The following is a 19,953-nucleotide window of genomic DNA, read 5'->3' on the forward strand; positions in this document are numbered from 1 at the left end:
CCAGCTATATTGGTGCATAAAATATTGAAGACTTACCATGTTCAATAATACTAAGGAATTTCAAGACCCTGTTTAGTCTCTTGACTCAATGTATATGAAACTGGACTATAAATTAAGTTCTCTTCTTTCCTCATAAACAGAAATCTTCCAATTTTGAAGACGAAAAATAATAACTTTTATGCATATGTAAACTAGGTTTCCATTCTTCCTACCAAAATCAGCATATTCAAGGATAGTCACGTTTTCCGACATAAATGATTTCACCAGAAAGCTAATTCCCGTTTACCATTGCGAGAGCGTTCAAATGGAAACCCAGGATGAATCTGCAGGAGGAACCAAGGAACAGTGCAAAACCGGAAACGCATTTATTCGGGCTGTAAAAGGTGGGCAGAGTGGATGTCCAGAAACACGTCACCACATACCAAAACAGCCCTATTTGCCACACACGTGATATTCACAAGCTCCTCTCTCTCTCTCTCTCGCTTTCAAAAACTTCCCACCAAGTTTCTCACCTTCCAAGATCCAACTTCCGGCTGTCGACACTTGGCAGCTCCTGGAACCCTAATTCTCCCCCATGTCCCCGTCCGGTGATGGTGCCGGCGGAAGATGCGCGTGCTTTTCTTGGGAAAATGGTGGTTCCGACCCCGACGATCCTCACTGTCCGCATTGTGGAGGATCGGATCCTTCTTCTTGCTCTTCGATTCTCTCGAATTCGATACGGATTCAGGATTCGGAGAAGCTGTGGAGAATCGTCACGGCCTCGGCCAAGGGCTTCACTATTGGTGTCGGTATCAAAGGTGGCCTCGCTATATTCTCGGTTGTAGCTAGGTTGATTGCTAGGTTGAGACGCAGAAGATTATCGGCATATGCGAGGTGAATTATTGTGGAGTCTTTACTTCTTCAATTTGTCCCTTGGTTTGTGAGGCTTTTTCTTTTCCTTATAATTATCATTGATTTTATTTTGATTGTTTGGTTTTGATTTCGGTTCTCCGTTCAGGAAGTTTTCAAATAGTGAAGATGTGGTGATAGCTTTAAAAGAGACGCTCAGATACGGACTCTTTCTTGGAACCTTTGCTGGTACATTTGTTTCAGTGGATGAGATTGTGGCTGCTTTGGGTGGTCATCGTAGGCATGTTTTTTGTTAACTATTTGATAATTGTTGCTTAACTAGGTGATAGGTGCATTTGTACGTCCCAGAAGAAGTAATTGGCTCGGATAATTTTGCCTAGCATTTAAGGAACAAAACCATAGGCAATGGTAGTTTAAGAAAACTGAAGCATTCACCATGACTGACTCTGTGTTTCCATTTTGTGATTCCAAAGAAACGCTATGGCCTCTTAATTTTGTCTACTGTTTCCAATGATGACTGCATTTTCTCTAATGAGATGATGAATATGTATATAAAGTTAGATGCATACCATTATGAGGAATTTGATTTTAATGGGACATGAAAGGCACCCTCAACTAAGTATCTATTGTAAAATGTTGTTAAATAAATGGTTTCATAGTTTAGCTAGCATAACATTATGAGGAATTTGATTTTAATGGGACATCCAAAGGCACCCTCAACTAAGTATCTATTATAAAATGTTGTTAAATAAATGGTTTCATGGTTTAGCTACTTTGATTTGACTGGTAAAGCGACATTCTACTGCAGGACTGCTAGGTGGAGGTCTCTGTTAGCGGGGGCAATTGCAGGGCCTTCAATGCTTCTGTCCGGACCGAACACCCAACACACTACCTTGGCAATATACATCCTTATGCGGGCTGCTGTCTTAGCATCACGTTGCGGAATAAAAAGTAAACGATTTGGACGTATTTGTAAACCTCTAACTTGGTCGCATGGTGACATATTTCTCATGTGTCTCTCATCTTCACAAATTTTGTACGTGCTTTTCTTCCTAAAATCAAATTATGGTTGCCCAAAAACTTAAATACGTTTTTACTCTCTTTATCATTATTATAAATTATGGGAATGCATTGAGGAAGGAAAGTCTATCTCAAAATGCATAAAATTTTCATGATATTTTAATCTCTTTGGAAATTTTATCATCTTATAGTCAATGCTAATGTTAGCATTTTAATAATGTTTTCAACTTGGCTGATAGATTACGTTCATCTATGTCTTAACTGTAAATACTAATGGTACGTTGATGAGCATATCTTTCATGTTTTGAAAATGTGAAAAAACCAATTAAATTGTCTAATGATTCACTAGTTGTCTATGGATAATATAAATTTGAAGCCTTTCAAAGCATATCATGCCATGTCTCCAATCATGAAAATTTGCCAGATGACCTTTCATTCAGATGATGAATTGTTGAATGGCTCTAGCATAGTTGTAGCTTGAAAAGGAAGAACATTTTACTGAACCCTAGGGTAAGGAAATGTTGAAGCCTCCAGAAGGATGATAAAACCTAGAGGAGAACTCCAAATTCTTGTGCAACCAAACCAAGAAATTATAAAACCTTAAAGTTAATTCTTTTTTCTTTTGTTGGCAATACTAATTGATACAAAGGGCAAAGTTGCCTGCTTGACTTAGACGGTTTTTGCTTTTTAAGGAAAAAGATGACTCTGTAATTGTTTTGGCAGACAGTTGTATATTTAGGCTGCCTTAGGTGCAGCTTGGGCATTTAGATAAACCTAAGAAGCTCATGGTGGGAGTGAGTGCAGAAGTGGGATTTGGTGCAAGAATGGGAAAGGACTTAGTTTTTAGATTGGGAATAAGCATTTATTATTACTATTTCTTACAGTTAGTTTTGAAAATAAAATGTCATTTTTGTCTTTTCTGAAATGACTACACTCCTCTATTTGATAGATATGCAAACCATTCCCTAAGGCTATGTTCGGTTTCCAAAAAGTAATAAGGAAAGAAAAAAATGCTAAGGAAAATAATTTTTTCATGTTTGGTTTTACCATAGAAAATATGGAATAAAGTCAAATATAATTAAAAGTAGTGAGAAACTTATATATTTTTAAATTATTTAATATTTATATAAAAGAATTAAATAAGTGAAATGAGTTTGAAGTAGGAAATGAAAATAATTTATTGACTTTAAATGTATTTTTTATTTTCTTTCACTTTTTCTTTCCTTTTACTTTTCCTCTCCATTTTCTTTCTCTCACATTTTCCCTTTCCGGGAACCAGACATTGCCTAAATGTTTCAAGCTAATTTGGTGTTTAATCATGGTGATGTTCTATCCCTATTCTTGAATGGTTACAAGGAAGCACAATTTTGGTATTAGGGCAGGATAGTCACTTCATGTAAGAGACACTAGGAGCCAAAGAAAAGAAAGCACCATGTGCCTGCATGGTACATACCGCCGTACTATAATCCTGTTGAACTGACATTGCGCTGGCAGTATGAATGATGTCCAATATATCCATATATAAAACAGGTGGTCTGTTAAATCAACCAACATTCTTGTTTCTTTTTTCTATTAAGATGCATCAGAACTGTAATGGAAGCTTTTAAATATTCTTATGTTTTGTAATTAATATTACTGACCAGGGCTTTGCATCCATGGTTGAATGTGTTGGCCATTACACTAATTCTTCCAGATGAAAAAAGCTTGCCTTGCCCAGACTTCTTGATCATGTCTTGATGACTTTACTCCAGAAAATATGCTCTGATGACAAGTTCTCTGAGAGCTAAGAATTTTCCTGATTAGAGGTTTGCTTTTTTCAGGTCTGCTTACATATTGAAGCAAGAGAGCTTGCCTCCATCATATAAATCCTTTCTCAATAAACATGGTGGAAAGGATCCCATTATCCTGCAAGCTGTGAAAGACATTGCAAGTGGCATTCCTTTTACTAATTTGGAGGCAGTAGAGAATTATTACAACACCATTGGTGTTAAAATTAAACTAGACCCATCAATGAAAGTCCCCTGCTCGGTATGCATTTTATTCTCTTCAAATGAAGTAGAATTATTTGCAGTTGCCATTTTGCTTGATGTTTGCAATACATGCCTGTATTTTGTGTAGTGAGCATTGTATTGGCCGATTGGAGTATATGAAGATCTATTTAATTAATTAAATAACTTTTTTAGCTTTACTTAACTTTCAAACTTTGTGCAGATTATACATGGACATCAATCATGCAGCAAGCATGTTGTGTCTTTTCTTATTCAAGCTTACAAAAGAGCACTACCAGTTTATCTGCCTGTATATTTGATTCCTGCATTAATAGTTCATCGTCAAGACCTCTTGAAAAGGTAACAGATTTTTGTATTGTACCTTTACAAAGTATATCGCTCTGCCTTGGTTTATCAAGTTAAGACATGATGAAATTCTGTCTTCTGGTTAATTTGCTAGCACAAACTTTAATTAGTCACTTCTGGAGATGCATATTCTGCTAGAGAAATGATTTGTGTCTTAAAGTCTAATTTACTATCTTCTTGATGTCATGTTGTTAGGTTATAGGTTAGTTGAGTGCATGATCAAATCCTCTTCTGATTAAATTTCTAGCACAAATTTTAATGAGTTTCTGGAGATGAGTCTTATAGCGAAATGACAGTGTAAGAGAATCAACATTCCCAGGCCCATCCAGGGAGGAAGCAACAATCTTTTCTCACAGTTCATGAGAGTCAAAATCAATAGGTCCTCAAAAACACCAATGTCTGTTTGAGCATCCATTTTGCAGATGGTTTCTCTATAGCCCCAACATTTCTTTTAGTTGTTTTCTTTTCTCTATTTACAAATTTTACAGCAAAGCTGTATGCACCTGAGGTTGTTCAGAATATCTTTTGAGTACATGGTATGCACCTGAGTTGTTGCTTGTGAGAGGTTAGGAAACCTTTTTGCAAGGAGTAGAATGAAGGGCAGAGAGGTTACAGTTTGGAGCTGCAATGTAAGAAAGCTGGGTATTACATTCTTTTCTTGGCTTACTCAGTGCAGGTGAAGAGGTTCAACCTGGTCTTCCCAGAGGGGTGTGGTGCATCAGGGGTTGGATCACATTAGATAATAAACTGAGCAGTCTTGGCGTTTTAATTTCCTTTGGTAGCCCCCAATCCCTATATGGCACGCCATATGGCTATTCTTGTTGGGAGCAAGGGGTCAGCAGCCAAGGATATGACCTATTTAGATGTTATAAAGAATGACCAGGTGGAAGCGGGTGACTCAGTGTGGATTCGGATTGGTGAGGAGAAGGGCACGTTAAGGTGGAGGCCTTGAAGTTGTCTGGTGGAAAGGTGGGGGGATTTCTCAGACCGAGTCTTCTAAAGAAAGTATTTTATGCGGCTTATAGGCTAAATTATTATACCCATAGAGTTGTATTGTTGAGTTACGGGTTACACAACTACGGGTAATGAGATATCTAGATAGTTTATGCGAGTGAGTTGGATGACTGCAACAAAAGTTTTTAGATATCTTCATGCTCCTTGCACAGATTCTTGCTTGGTGCATATCTTGGGGCAATTTACTAGCCTGATGTCTTCCTAGGCAGGTTGACTATTGCAACCTTTGAGTATTTGGATTACTTTTGGTAGTACTATAGTTCTTTACCTTGCTTTTGTTCCTCAAGGAGTTATCATTGCTTCACCCAGTAAAATTAACTGTTCATGTATTTTATTTAAGTTGATAAGAGGCTTTGAGTTTTGGGAATGCATTTCTTAATTTCTACTTTTGTAGAGTTCATTTTGTGTTGGTCTATAATTATAATTTGGCCCAAGTCCCTGATTTTTCTCAAGCTTTGAGCTTATATTAAAGTAAAATTTGGACTTTCTTTAGCTAATTACTGTTCTCTTGGTTTTATTACTAAAGATGCTCTAAACATTATTGTCTCAACATATTTATGTTCAACCTTATGCAGGCCTTATACAATTTTGGGAAAGGGTCTTCTTGGTACAGCAAGATCCAGCTTGTTCCTATCTGTATATTGTTCGTCTGCCTGGTTAGCATTTATTTCCCAATATTTTCTACGTTATCACAGGTTCACAGTACCATTTGTGTAGTTCTTGTATATACGATATAGCTTTTTTGGGCCAGTTATATTCATGACTTGGAATTTGCTTGAAATTGCATGTTCACTCAAGTCGTGACCATGTTAGTAAAGTAAGATAATGTAATCTTCTGAAATCAATTTTTTAGTGAATTTAACAGAAGTATGAGGCTATAGGCTGGATTGGATGGAAGAGTGGTTTTTATAGAACATAATTATAAAACCAATGATAGCCGCATTATTTTATTTGTTTGGTGCTGGTTTGAGTTTTGAAAAAGGATCAGAATCAATGGAGTTTAAAGTGAATCTAGGTGACAAATTTGATCAATTCACTCAATTCATAAATGTATCTTGAAAAGGATTACCATTTTTGCTACAACTTTCAAGATAACAAATGGAATTGTTCCTATTAGTTTTTAATGTCAAAAACTAGTCGATAATTTGTTGACATAGAACGAGTTGTTGAATTAATAAACTGAACTAAAAATTAAGCCAGCAGAAAAAAAAATGGGGAATTTCAATTTTTTCTTGTATTGTTTTCCATTGATTATCAATAGCATTGTGTCATATAAGGTGATTTTTCTGTTATGGAATTAAGTGAGAATGGTAGTTGAGAGAAAATGGATGAAGCATCTAAATGATTTATTTCCTGTGTGCTCTAATCTATCAAAAAATAAATAAATAAATTTATTTCCTGTGTGCTTGATATTGGGCCTCTATGAGGATGTGTCATCTTGTCATCCATTGTGCTGAAGCATTGAAGTTGCAGTAAGGAAAAGAGGCTAAATATCATCTAGGATGATGCTGCTAGCAACATTAACGCCCATTGAAGAGCAGAATCATATCCAAAAAATTTAGTACCAGAACTTCTGCATTTTTTATATTGCCTTTAGCTATGAGTAGCAATTGGATGTTCTAGGACTATGCCGTGTCTGCTCTGGCCCCCGCCAAAACCATGACAAGTTCTGGGGTAGGTGAAAGTCTCACAGGTAGGGCAGTAGTATGCAGTAAAAATTTAGATGGTTGCAGTTCATTAAATATATAACTGTATATTAATGAACTGCATTTCTTTTCTCTGATGTCTCAGCATAATATAGTTTGTTTTTATTTTTCCCAAGTCCTGTACTTCTGTCTTCCTTCAGCCTTTTGGTTCTCTCAACAAGTAAATTGTTCACTGATAATCTCATATAAAATGCTAAATAAATCTGTCTCATAATTCCTATGCTTTCCTGGGAATGTGATTTATAGATTTCAGCCTTCTTGTTTTCCCCCGGGCAAGGTCATAGACTGTAACTTGGTTGTCAAGAAATATTTGCTTGGATGCATGAACTAGTCAATTGGCCCATCCACCTTGCTGGAACTTGTAATTGGTTCATATTCTATTGAGAAGAAAATCATTATCATTTAGGGGCCCATTTTATTTTGTCAGGATGTGGACTTGCCTGCTCTTCAGGATTTTAAAGAGATGTAATATTCCAATGGTGGCAATGGGAACGGTATTAACACTATTCTTTCAAATTTTCCCTCATTAAGAAAAATATATGTTTTTGTTTTGATGGAATCACCTGTGCTAATGGGCAGTTCCCAACTGGCTTGGCCTTGGCTATTGAGAAGAAGAGCAGGCGAATTGAGATATCACTTTACTGTCTCTCACGAGCTATAGAGAGCTTCTTCACATGCATGGTTGATGCTGGATACTTGCAACCATCAAAGAATCTGAAGAGAGCTGATGTTGTGATTTTCAGTTTATCAACAGCCATCATCATGCACTGCTATGCACAGGAGAGGGAAGTATTTCGATCTAAGTACTTGAATGTCCTTGACTGGGTATTTGGTGTGCCTCCTCCCCCAGATGAAACCCCGCGCTACAAGAATAGGTAGCAAATGTGTGGGGTGTTTGGGCTACATGGGAGTTTTTGGGGTTTCTTCTTCCCTTTTGGGGTGTTTTCTTTTTGTAGTAATCAGGGAGAGGTTGTATTTAACATTATTCAGACAGCATCAAGCTGCAGAGATGACAGTTTTTTAATGGTTTTATTTTCCCTCAACTGATGGAAGGATAAAATTTACGTACCATAATATTAATAGTATGGCATGATTTACACAGTAACCATTGATGCTTGTGTGTAAGCAGAGGGTTTGATATCGCTGGATGATGAGGACCCGGGGGTTGTCTTGGATTGGAGAAATGAAGGACTGCTGCTGAAGTTTCTGCTCGTCTTACTGTTCAGTTCCAAGTTTGTAGTGGGGTTATACCAACTACCAAGTAAAGCTGTAAGCGCATCTACCATGTTTTTTTGTAAGAATAATATTATTACTTTCATCAAGTTATTTTACGAACTTTTGCACTTAATGCATGCATGTTAATCATATCTTAGCACATTTAATTATTACCTATCGTACAAGCAGGGGATCAAAATTGTGATAGTAAGTGGTGGGAAAAAATAGTACTACTCTTGTATTGATCTAGAAGTTTTTTGACATCTAGTCACCATTTGCAACATAAGTGAAAAAAGGAGTGGTAAAAAGAACAGTGGAATCTCATTGTAACAGGGGTATAAATTTTCTTCACGAAACATTTGGCAAATCAAGGTAGAGCCTTGTGTACTTGGATTGTGTCTTTCTTTCTTCTTTTTTTCTTCTTGTTGCCATTTTTTTCCTGCATCAGATGCTCTTTGATCCAGTTATTTTTTTGTTTGCAAAGAAAATCTTACGTACTTCTGGTTGCAAAAATTCTGTTTATGGTGCAATCTGAAAGTCTTCTAGTTTATTTAGGCTGTGTTTGGTTCCGAAAAACTTAAAGGAAAATGTGAGGAATGTGAGGAAAAGAAAATTAAGAGAAGTAAAAAGAAAAAAAAAAAGAGAAGGAAAATAGGACTTAATTAGTTAATTTAAATATTATTTTAAATTCATTTAATTATTTTAATTTTTTTATATAAATATTAAATGATTTAAAAATACATAAATTTTTAATTAATTTTAATTATATTTGATTTTTTTTTAATGTTTTTTTAGGGTAAAACTAAATATGAGAAAAATCATTGATGTTAGCATTTTTTTTCCCATACTAGCACCTTTTGGGAGTCAAATATGGCCTTATTGTTTCTGTTTTATGGGTTAAGGTTAAAGACTTTTATATTTGAAAATTAAGAAACATGCTTGGTAATGTTGATATGAGATGCGTAAACTATCCCCAATTCTTCATTGTGCACGGTGGGAATTTAAGGAAAAATGTTGCTTGATATCCCTCAAATGATATGTTCTTTTATTTCCTCTAGGGACATGGTGAGGTCAAACAGGGGAATTTTTCCATAGAAGACACCTTCAAGGTGGAAGTGCAGGAGGGTGTCCTGGAACCCCATCAGGATTTGCCCAAGTCCAGCATCACTTATTCGGCCTCATTTCAAGTGTCTGCTTGGTCCAAGGAGCGGAACATGCCTATGAACTATGAGGACCTTCTGCCCAATCTTTAAGATATGTTTTTTGAGAAAGCGGGGATGGTCCGGATGGTGTCTATTGCTCATTTTCCCCTTGGTCGAGCATGTTTGACTGCAGCATGGGAAGAGTCAGAACTTAGAAGCCTCCTATCTCTCTCCAATTAACACGTATTATATACGGCCAGAAATAACTTCTAATGGCGACTACTAGTCTACTACAAGTGAATCTCAAAGATGAATTACACTTAGGCAGGGGTGAATAGGTATTGTTGAATAATTTAAAAGTTCTCTCGATACAAAAAAAAAAATTATCTAACTTTAGAATTTCTTAATATTTATGAACTTCTCTTCCCACAATTTTTTAACAAAGTATAAAATTTACAAACAAATATGAATACAATAACATTCTCGTAACAATTTATAAATTCAAGTCACATATAAATACTTTAACACTCTCCAAAATTAATTCATAAAAACAATTATCTCTTTTAACCCGTTTCCAATTATTACAAGATATTATTAATCAAAATGAACAAAAAATTATTCTGAGATATCCAATGGATAATCACATCTCTTTTAACTCATTTTCAATTGCTATAAGATATTATTAATCAAAATGAATAAAAAAAAATTATTTTGAGATATCCAATGGGTAATCACATATCTTTTAACTCATTTTTCTTCCATTCAACATATATGTTTAAGTAACCAATAATATCAAAAATTGAAAATAAATCAAATGGTAGAATGAAAGAAAGAGACAATGACATCAGATTTTAACGTGAAAAATTTCTAAAGAGATAAAAAATTACAAATCTGTAATCGATTGAAAACGTCCACTATGAAGAACAAAAACTAAATGTAGGATTTTACCTAACTTAAGTCTATCAAACCTTCTTAGATCGCTTGATTAACACATTTCTACTTTCAACTTCACACTTTCTTCTTTCGAAGCACACTTGGAGTCCACACTAAACTTGACTAAACCTCTTTTTAAATCCACACAAGAAGAAAATGAGTTTCACCTAAACACCAATAGATTCGAAATTGAAAGATGAATGAATGAAGAATCAACCCATTTTTGCTCAAGAAAAATTGTTGGAAAACCACTTGAAAAATAGGAAGAAAATGGGATTTTTCTTGGCAACCAAACACCCCAAATTTGGAAAGAAAGGAGAGCAAAAGAGGAATGATTGTTGGTCTCTTTGGTGTTCTCTCTATCGAATAGGAAGCAAGTTTTAGGTTTTTAAATGATGCCCTTAATCCATCGAATGAGATATCATCAAGAAAAGTGCAACCTGGATTGATCCAACCTAAAACTGGATTGATTATACAACAGGGCATTGTGAACAATTAGTAAAACATGTTTCCCAAGCCTTTGTAACTCAAAAAATATTTTAAGAAAAATAACATTTAAATAATATAGTTGATTCAATTTTATCCAACTCCAACCTCAAGTACATATCTTGGTCTCTTAACAAATTCAATAACTTAATCTTTATTAGGTAAATAATCTAAAAAAGGATTGAAAAAACCGAGTTAAGAGACACTTAGGAATTTTGTCCAAAATTGCCAACCTTCTTCATGCTTCTCGGCCTGAGCCATCCTGATCATTGATAAATACAATAGTTTTTTTGTAGTTGGCATTAAAACGCTACCACCCTCACCCAATTGGAAGGGACTGTCTGACTATAAAGTTTTCCTATGAAGATTCACGATTCCAGTGCGAAGCAAGTGGCATAAGCCTGACAGTAACTGGTTGGAGCCCAAACTTACAGTCATCCTCGGGAAGTAGCTGGCTAAAGGGGAGCTCCCTATTAGTGTATTGTTTCCCCCCAAGCAATAAATTTGTAAACGTGCCTGAACAAGTTGTAAAACTTCTACCTTCATTGCCATGCGACTAACAAAAGTATTAGTTACTTATTGCACAATTTCGACAGAAAAGGTAACACACATTTTTTTAATTATTTGTTTAGTTTTGCCCGAAACTGAGAAGGCACTTTTTACCTATCAGACTATCAGTCATCTCTTCACCTGTCAAGAATCATACATGAATAATTCTGCAAATGGATACTCGGAAGCATTATAACTGACATATAAGGCACCGCAGACCCTCTCCTGTAATCCGTTTTTGGACTTGGATTGCTGATGAAGCGAGTATCTCAGTTTGACACAAACATCCACCACTTGTACACAGAAAACCCGTAAACCGCGGCGTAAATAACAAGTCTAAGAGGATAGATTCTAAACCTGCACAAAGAGACAGAATTTTCCAGAGTCACAAAAATCCTTTCAACCACTTTATTATCTACCCATCATTCCCTTACCCCAGTTCAGACTTCTAACTCTCCTTTCGGATACACACAACGACCCAATTACAAGAACTTGAACCCATAATCTTTTCCATTCAAGCATCACCCGTGGATCCAGAGCGCTTTGGTTCCACCCAAACTACCATCAACACTCAAGGGACACATTTGTTTCAGACTCTTCCAAGTTTGGTAAAATGTTGGTTCTCCCATATCTATAACTGGGGTGTTACATATATTATAGAGTCTATTTTTTCAGTATTGCTCTAATTAAAAAGGGAATTAAATCATTAAATCTTTATCTAGTATCTACCAATCACGCTTGTGCTTGAAAGAAAAAGAGAGAGATACATTCCAAGTTGAAGATGGAAGGGAAAAACCTCTTTGATGTGGAACGGTGAGGAGGATTAGAATCCATGGCATCAACAGAAAAAGGAGAGAGCCACTGAGAGAATGGACGATCGAAGAAATCCCAATGAGGCAAAAGAATACCGGCAATTGCAAACAGACCCATGAGGTAAGTGACCATCATCTTTTTGAATGAGTGAGTGTGAAGTCCGACTAACACTATAACAGCTGCCAACCAAATCAGCGAGGACCTGAGAAGGGCGTCGTCAGCCATGGAGAAGAATAGGGTGCGAGGGACAGGGCGATATGCTAAGCGGCGATGGCCACCCCCATTGGCATTTGAGGTGGGGAGAAGTCACTAGAACCGCTTTAAATGCCTCCACCTACCAAAACGAATTTCTATATAGCTTTAATATGCCATTTAGAGTTAGAATTGGATTGGTCATACCTATCCAATAATCTAAATGACTTGCTATTCACTCGATTTCTGGGTCATAATCATTATGTAGGAGAGATAGCCGAGTGGTTCAAGGCGTAGCATTGGAACTGCTATGTAGGCTTTTGTTTACCCAGGGTTTTTCGTACCTTCATCTAATTCACCAATGTTACTGACACCAGTTAGACCTTTCTTCGATATAGATTCTCTATTCCTATGCTTAGTTGTCTAACTATTTTGCAATGAAAAATCCTGATAAATCATTGGAGTTTAGGGTTTTGATTAAAGAATTGAAACATGATAAATCATTGTTTAACAATTTAGGAACTAATTTATAATTGTTTTAAAAGTAAATTACAAAAAAAAAATTTATACTTTTACTCATGTTTCAATATAATTTATGAACTTCTTGATTTTTAGAAAAATCAATATTAATTTTTTTTTATCATGGAGTCCATCTTATCCCACATAACAAGCACAAGCACATGGATGTTAATTCATCAAATCTAATAGGTCATGATCGGTAAAATAAAAATCATCAACTAAGGGAAAAAAAGACAAAAAATATGTACAATATTGCAAATAACATTATTAAGGGTAGCAATTTATGTTGATGCGTCATGTTCGTGTCTTTTAAAATTTAGGTATTTTATTACATAGGTTAACCTAAGTAAATAATAATCATATAAAAAATATAAATTATCTAATTATTAAATAAATAACACATCGTACAACTTATTTACCATGTTTAATAATCAAGTTATTTTATTTAATAATTGAATTGAGTTAAATCTTATATATACAATTAACGTCAATTTAGATTAGTTTCGTGTTATGCAAATTAATCCAAAAACCACTTATTTATTAAATAAGTTATATAAGTCGATACAAAATTGACCAAAATTCGACTATATTTAATTCAAACTTACAAAAAAACATATTGTATTGGGTTCAAATTAGTTCAATGAATCGTATCAAACTTTATCACATCTAATTAGTATATCCCGACACCACTCACATAAACCACTAATCATTTTTTCATTTTTTGTTTTTTGTTTTTCGATCAAATAAAAAGGAAAATAATATAATAAACATTAAAAAAACAACAAAAAGTATTAGATGGAAAAAGAAAGCATTGAAAATAAAACCAAGTTAAAGCAAAGAAAATAAAACTAGCTATTTTTTAATTTTAAGATCTAAGATAAAAGAATTGTGCAAATTATTGAAATCATATGGATTACTAAATATGAAATATAAATGAAACAACTAAAAATTAAATTTATAAATAAAATTGATTCGGGCTAGAGTTTGATTTTATATACTTAAAATGAAATTTTCTCACTCAAGTATTTATAATTTAGAAGGAATCATTGCCTAAGATATAACAATTATTTTCTTACGCTGATTATTGATTACACTTCAAATCACAAGAAAGACGAATCAAAGAATGTTTGAACATCCGCGGCGCTCGAATGCTTTGAAGAATGATTGTGAAAAAATTGTTCAAAAAGGAAACTACTTCACGTTGGTAGGCTACCAATTCCACACCCATCTGGTTAGACCCATGTGCACATTTACTTTTTAAGCTAGGAACTCTATGATTGACCTTCATTCATACCAATAATTCAAGTTGGTGGCATTGTTAAAAAAAAAAATATATATATATATATATGAGTAATTTTTATAATTTAATTTTAAACTTACTTTAAAAATATTTCAAATAGTTGGCTAAAAAAAAATTGCATGTCTTCCGAGCAATTAAAGAAAAATGATATTTTGTGAACAATTATTGAATAATTCCATTCAAAATATTTTGAAATTGGCAAAGACGAATTTAATTTGAAAAAGATCAAATCCCTTTTGCCAACCAAACACACCTTTTCCAAAATAAATATCATTGATTTATTTTTAAATGTACAATTCTTTCGTACTTGTCCTTTCATCAATTATTCTTAAGCTTTTAATTGAATTTTATTTAATTTATTAAATTAAATTTTATTGACATTTATCTTTTATCAAGAATTCAGTAATGTGATTATTTTGACAATTGTCAATGAAGAAAAAATTGGCTTAGAAAATTAAACCATGTTTGGTAATTGTTTTTTTAAATCAATTTTAAATATATAGTTTTTAAAAACTGTTTTATGATGTTTTGTAAAACAAAATTCTGTTTAAGAATCTAAAATTATTTTTAATCATTATATATGTTTATATAATTATTTTTCAAAGCAACTCTTAAAAAATAAGTGAAAATAATTAAAAACAACTAAAAGATATTATTTGAAAACACCTTATTTTCTGTTTTTTGATAATAAAAAACAGAAAGAAAACATAAAACAGTTTCTAATTATCAAACGTATTTTCTAATTTTTTTTTTTTTTTGTTCTTAAAAACAGAAAACTATCATTGAAAACAGTTCCCAAACGAGATCTTGTGGTGCGTTGTAGGAAATTTGGATCTAGTTTCCAAGTTTGGTCCAAATCAAACAAAAACTAACCCCGAAGGAGCCAGAGAGGAATGGCCCAGTAGGTCGTTCCTGACGAGCCCAAAAGCCCGCTAAACCCTTATCGAATCCACTAGTCAACTGGAGGATCTAAAAATTACATCACCGCATTTTGTTGCTTTTTCTTCATTGTCGTACAATAATGTTCAATCCAACAAGTAACATCCATTATGCCCCACCACCAGGGGTTGAACCAGTAAATAAATAAATAAATATTAATATTTCTTTTACCTGTTCTAAAATCCATTTTGGCTATCGTCAGAGAATCATCAGAGGATCGGATGTTAACACATTCATATATTTTGCATATCTCATAATCAGAATGTCAGAAATTTAATCTGCTAGTCTAAAGTCTTTGTTGCTTCCTTGTTTTAAAATAGCAATAGATGATTTTGAGTCAAGATCATCGTATGATGGAGTCAATTCCTTTGTTGCTCCCTCACTCCAGAAGAAATCTAAAATCTGAACTCGAGTTTACCGTTTAAACTATTGCAGAGTTTTCATTAATTCAAGTACTCAGCTGATCAGGGAGGTCTACGTTAATTTCTTCTCTTTGTAGATACGATACAAGTATTTATTTAACCATAGTTGGTGTTTTCTCGTTGAGTATTTGTTTAATGATGCATTAGTTTATTCATCAATTAGTTGAATCAAAATTTAAAATTTATAATTTTAGGTGATATTTGAATATATTTTATAGTGAATTGCATCAAATCATATAAATATTGTTCGATATGAGTCTAATTAAATTTTTATAGTTTTAAAATATATTTACAAGATTAAAAGGGAATCATATTTATATATAATATCATAAACTTTCTCTCATATACAATATAGGATATTATAATAATTTCTCATACAGACACAACGTCCTTGTTGTGTCCTGTAAAATTGTGAGATCAAATAGACAAACACTCCTTATGAGACCAAACAAATTTGAGGGATCGATTTTGATACTATTTGTAATGACTTATATCCAATGATATAGATATTATTAATTTTGAACCCAAAAGAACATTCATGACTTTAAAACGTATTTATAAAGTTAAAAGAAATTTTTATATTGTTAGAAAATTTTTCTCCTATTTTATGTGAGACATCACATATTTTTTATTTTCAAAAATAATTTTTTTTATATAAAATATAAGAATTTTTGTAAAAAAAAATCTTATATGCTTAAAATATTTTTCAAAATTGAAAAGAATTTACAATAACAAAGTGAATTCATCTTTGGATATTTTCTATGAAAATTTCTATTTTTAAAAATAGAATTATTAATTATCTATTTGAAAAGGGAAATTGTACATATTTCATTTTCTTCTCATTTGCTCCACCAAGGAGAGCGAAATCCCTTGCATGTTACGACTCCCTATCTTGTCCATTGCTCCAATTCAATTGGAGCTTTTGATGTTTCCAAACATCCAATATTCGTAGAATATGAGCAAATACTAACTATGAAATAAGCGAGCTCCGGATGGCATGGTTGAGTAAGATAAGATGGTGCCTATGGAACCTAGGAACCTCTTCCTAAGGTTTAAATTAAGAGTCAACTGGCTTTTCTTGTTGCTTGATTAATCTTCATCTATTGTCCTGATTAGGTCACCCGTGAGCGACTCAAACAAAACTTATCGAGGGAACAGGTTGCAACTGTCCCCACTGCAAGCTGTGGCTCAAATTCAACATACAAATGAATATGTGGGAATTGAAGCCAATAAGAAAGCTTATAACACCAAGGCTGCTTTGGGTTTTATTGGGTAGAAAGTGGAAACCCATCAAAGCAAGCAAAAATCAGTTGTTTAGCTGACACTGAAATATAAAGATCCTGTGACATCATAGCCGCCCTATGGATTCAAACCATGATCTGGTCCACCAGACAAGGAGCCTTGGCTGAGAGGACCAAAATCACTCTCCACCCTTTTAATATATGGGTTTTGTTGCTCTCATTTCTCTGGCTGTTACTTGCCATGGGGCGATTGATTTTGACACTTAATCAAGTTTGACACTTCAATGGGAGTTTTAGGTTTGACAAAATCTTGCTTATGGAACAAGAAATATAATAATCTCGCCATTCTTACACAATTGGTCCTCTAGTTCTAATCAATTTCAAAAGTACCCAGGAGCCCATCAACGACGGCTATCTCTCGACCAAATGGTTCAGCCCCCAACATATTTCCCAACTTTTTAATATTTAATTTCTACGAATCCGGTGTTATATATTCTTTATTTTTAATTTAAACAACCAGGCATGCATGTTATTTTCTAGTAATAGAAACAAATTTTCCTTGTAAAGTTGGAACTGTAAGAAAATCATTCTTTGAAGAATTTCAAAGACGCAGTGGGTAACGGGTATCACTTCCCTTGTTCACTCCCCTTTCTCTGGTTTCTGATCATTAGTTTTTCTTTAAAGGCCATTCTTAAATCAAATCCTCAAACCTTAAATCTTTGACGAAAAGAAGGAAAGGGCGTTTGCTGCACCAACTTTCCCTCTAACCAGCGAGAAGCCACTAGTCTCATCCATTGGTCAAATGGAGACATGAATTAATCTGAGAGTCTGAACATAATTAACTTTCTTTTTCATTTTTAGATTAACAGACGACGTTGTATTAATAAAAGCCCAGACTCTAATGTTATAGCAATGCCGCCACGAGCCTCGAAGACATGCATTGTTTTATGGTACTAATTTATCGTATGCAAGAAATATTGTCTGATACGTATTAATGTATGAGGGTTAGGATCATGATCCAAATACGCTACGAATTAATTTTTAAATATCCAGAATATGTAATTCATAATTAATGTCACTGGACTTTGAAATCCAAGAATATGATACCAAAATCATTTGAATCCATGCAATGAATGACGAAAGAGGCTGTTGTTGCGTGCATGGACTGCGTTCTTCTGACCCAGCAATTCGCCGCCACGTGTTTGATTATCTGCTTTCAAGTTTCCTAGGTTTAGGATATTTTAATAATCATTAGTTTATAATAGTATAATACCTAAACTTTTGAAACGGATCGATTAACTCTGCCTGGACGGACATATGTAGTGTTGTCTTTTGTTAAATTACCAAATGCATCCATGGTCCATGTAGGAGCTAGATTGGAAATGTTGCGGGCAATGCATACAACTCCTGAAAGAAAATGTGAAGTTTAATTAACTTAAATATTGTAGGCCAGTTTCATTGATGTATAATTGTTACAAATCAAGAAATTAAAGGGAAAAAATTGATGGGGTTATGAAAGTGAATTAGATGATCAGATACAGATAGCTTGAGTTCTCTGCTGTCATTTTATTGAAAGAAAGGGTAATTGGGGGTTTTTACATCCAATTAAATGGGACAGATGTTAATGGGTTTTTAAAAAAAAAAATTAAATGAATCATAGCAGGAGGGAAAGTCTGAGTAAGACCGTGTATAAGAAGGAAGTCCTAAGTCTGGTGCATGGTAACGGAGGAAAAAGCAGCCAAAATCAAAGCGTAGAAATGGGAAGGTCTCCTTGCTGTGATGAGAATGGTCTGAAGAAAGGGCCTTGGACTCCTGAAGAAGATCAGAAGCTGGTCAGCTACGTTCAGAAACATGGCCATGGAAGCTGGAGAGCTCTCCCTAAGCTTGCAGGTCTATGTTAATTAATTGGATCCCTCTCCCTGTCTCTCATTTTTTCAGTACTTCACCATTTCATCATTTCCCTTTTACTCCTGCAGGTCTTAACAGATGTGGAAAGAGCTGTAGGTTGAGATGGACGAATTATTTAAGGCCTGATATTAAAAGAGGAAAATTTTCTCAAGAAGAAGAACAGACAATTCTGCATCTCCATTCCATCCTGGGAAACAAGTAAGCCTAATAAACTTCTGCTTCCATGAAACAAAACCCTCAAGCTCATGCATTACTAATCCAATATTTTTGTCCACAATTAGATGGTCCGCAATTGCATCGCACCTCCCTGGCCGGACGGACAACGAAATTAAGAATTTCTGGAATACCCATCTAAAGAAGAAGCTCATTCAGATGGGGTTTGATCCCATGACACACCAACCGAGGACCGACGATCTCTTCAGCAGCTTGACCCATCTATTAGCTCTGGCTAACCTCAGAAACCTCATGGAGCACCACTCACTGGATGATCATTCACTGAAAATACAGGCAGATGCAATTCAGTTGGCTAAGCTTCAGTATTTAGAGTATCTTCTCCAATCTACAGTTTCGGCATCTACTAATTCATATAGCCCAAATGGCATTGCAAACATGGAGGCTTTCAGCTTCTCGAGTTCATCAATTCCTCCTATGAAAGAAAACCCAGTTTTAAGTTCATTACAACTGGAGAACCTAGCCTCATTTTCTCTTGACAGTGATACTTCCCAACCACTCCACCACCCAAGCCCCTTAGCTCATTTGACGGCCCCACAAGTCCCTTTTCAAACACCTTTGAACAGTGAAATGGGCCAAACTTCAAACCCCAATTCTCCTTGGGTTCTTCCATCTCCTAGTACCACTCTTCCTCCACTTGTAACCAATCTTTCAATGAACCATCCAGGAGAGGGCAGTAGCATTTCTAGCTATGGAGGAGGACCCTCTCCCTACTGGTCTGAACTTTTTGAAGACCATTTAATGCATGACGACCTTTCTTAGCTTTACGATTATGTGAGAGTTCCCACCATAAATTGGTCATTTGTTCATTGCAACTTTTGCAGAGCTGCATGCATGGATACAGATATCCTTACATATTAATTACGTGCTTCCATGTCAACCACACAATAGAGGCTTTAATTTATAAAGTAATTAGTCTCCGGATAATTGTCTTTGAACCAGTTTGGATTCGAGTTGTTTAAATGTTTCTTCTAATATTCAGATATGATGCTGTTTACTTGGAAATGAGCATGATCTTATGGGTCACAATTTGTCTGTTATCTATGGAGGAAAGGACTTTCAGTGCCTTCTAATGGAAATGTATATGTGGAGGCCATGATATTGATGAATGAAATGTGAC

At 34.7% G+C, this 19,953-nt stretch overlaps 3 protein-coding genes across 4 annotated transcripts; 2 read left to right on the plus strand and 1 right to left on the minus strand.

Annotated features, from left to right (window-relative positions):
- The first annotated feature begins 202 nt into the window (after positions 1-202).
- LOC100260863 (uncharacterized) lies at positions 203-9,707 on the plus strand. 2 transcript variants are annotated; one of them, XR_002028857.2, is made up of 9 exons: positions 203-873; positions 998-1,129; positions 1,658-1,885; positions 3,690-3,897; positions 4,081-4,217; positions 5,813-5,893; positions 7,371-7,437; positions 7,523-8,212; positions 9,217-9,707. XR_002028857.2 is itself a non-coding variant. In XM_002284114.5 (8 exons), the coding sequence occupies exons 1-8, from the start codon at positions 575-577 to the stop codon at positions 7,820-7,822; spliced, it is 1,452 nt and encodes a 483-aa protein (XP_002284150.2). In that variant the 5' UTR covers positions 203-574; the 3' UTR covers positions 7,823-8,308. The 2 variants fall into 2 exon arrangements, 1 of the variants encoding a protein (XP_002284150.2); XM_002284114.5 differs by lacking the exon at positions 9,217-9,707 and having other exon boundaries at positions 7,523-8,308.
- Positions 9,708-11,244: 1,537 nt separating this feature from the next.
- Positions 11,245-12,424, minus strand: LOC100266070 (signal peptidase complex-like protein DTM1). Its single transcript, XM_002284111.4, has 2 exons — positions 12,065-12,424; positions 11,245-11,625 (listed from the first exon to the last, which is right to left on the minus strand). Exons 1-2 carry the CDS (start codon positions 12,304-12,306, stop codon positions 11,538-11,540), a joined length of 330 nt encoding a protein of 109 aa, XP_002284147.1. The 5' UTR covers positions 12,307-12,424; the 3' UTR covers positions 11,245-11,537.
- Positions 12,425-18,429: 6,005 nt separating this feature from the next.
- LOC100243754 (transcription factor MYB93) lies at positions 18,430-19,953 on the plus strand. Its single transcript, XM_002284106.4, has 3 exons — positions 18,430-18,584; positions 18,671-18,800; positions 18,884-19,953. The coding sequence occupies exons 1-3, from the start codon at positions 18,452-18,454 to the stop codon at positions 19,593-19,595; spliced, it is 975 nt and encodes a 324-aa protein (XP_002284142.1). The 5' UTR covers positions 18,430-18,451; the 3' UTR covers positions 19,596-19,953.

Source organism: Vitis vinifera, chromosome 18, assembly GCF_030704535.1.
Source record: "Vitis vinifera cultivar Pinot Noir 40024 chromosome 18, ASM3070453v1".
NCBI lineage: Eukaryota > Viridiplantae > Streptophyta > Magnoliopsida > Vitales > Vitaceae > Vitis > Vitis vinifera.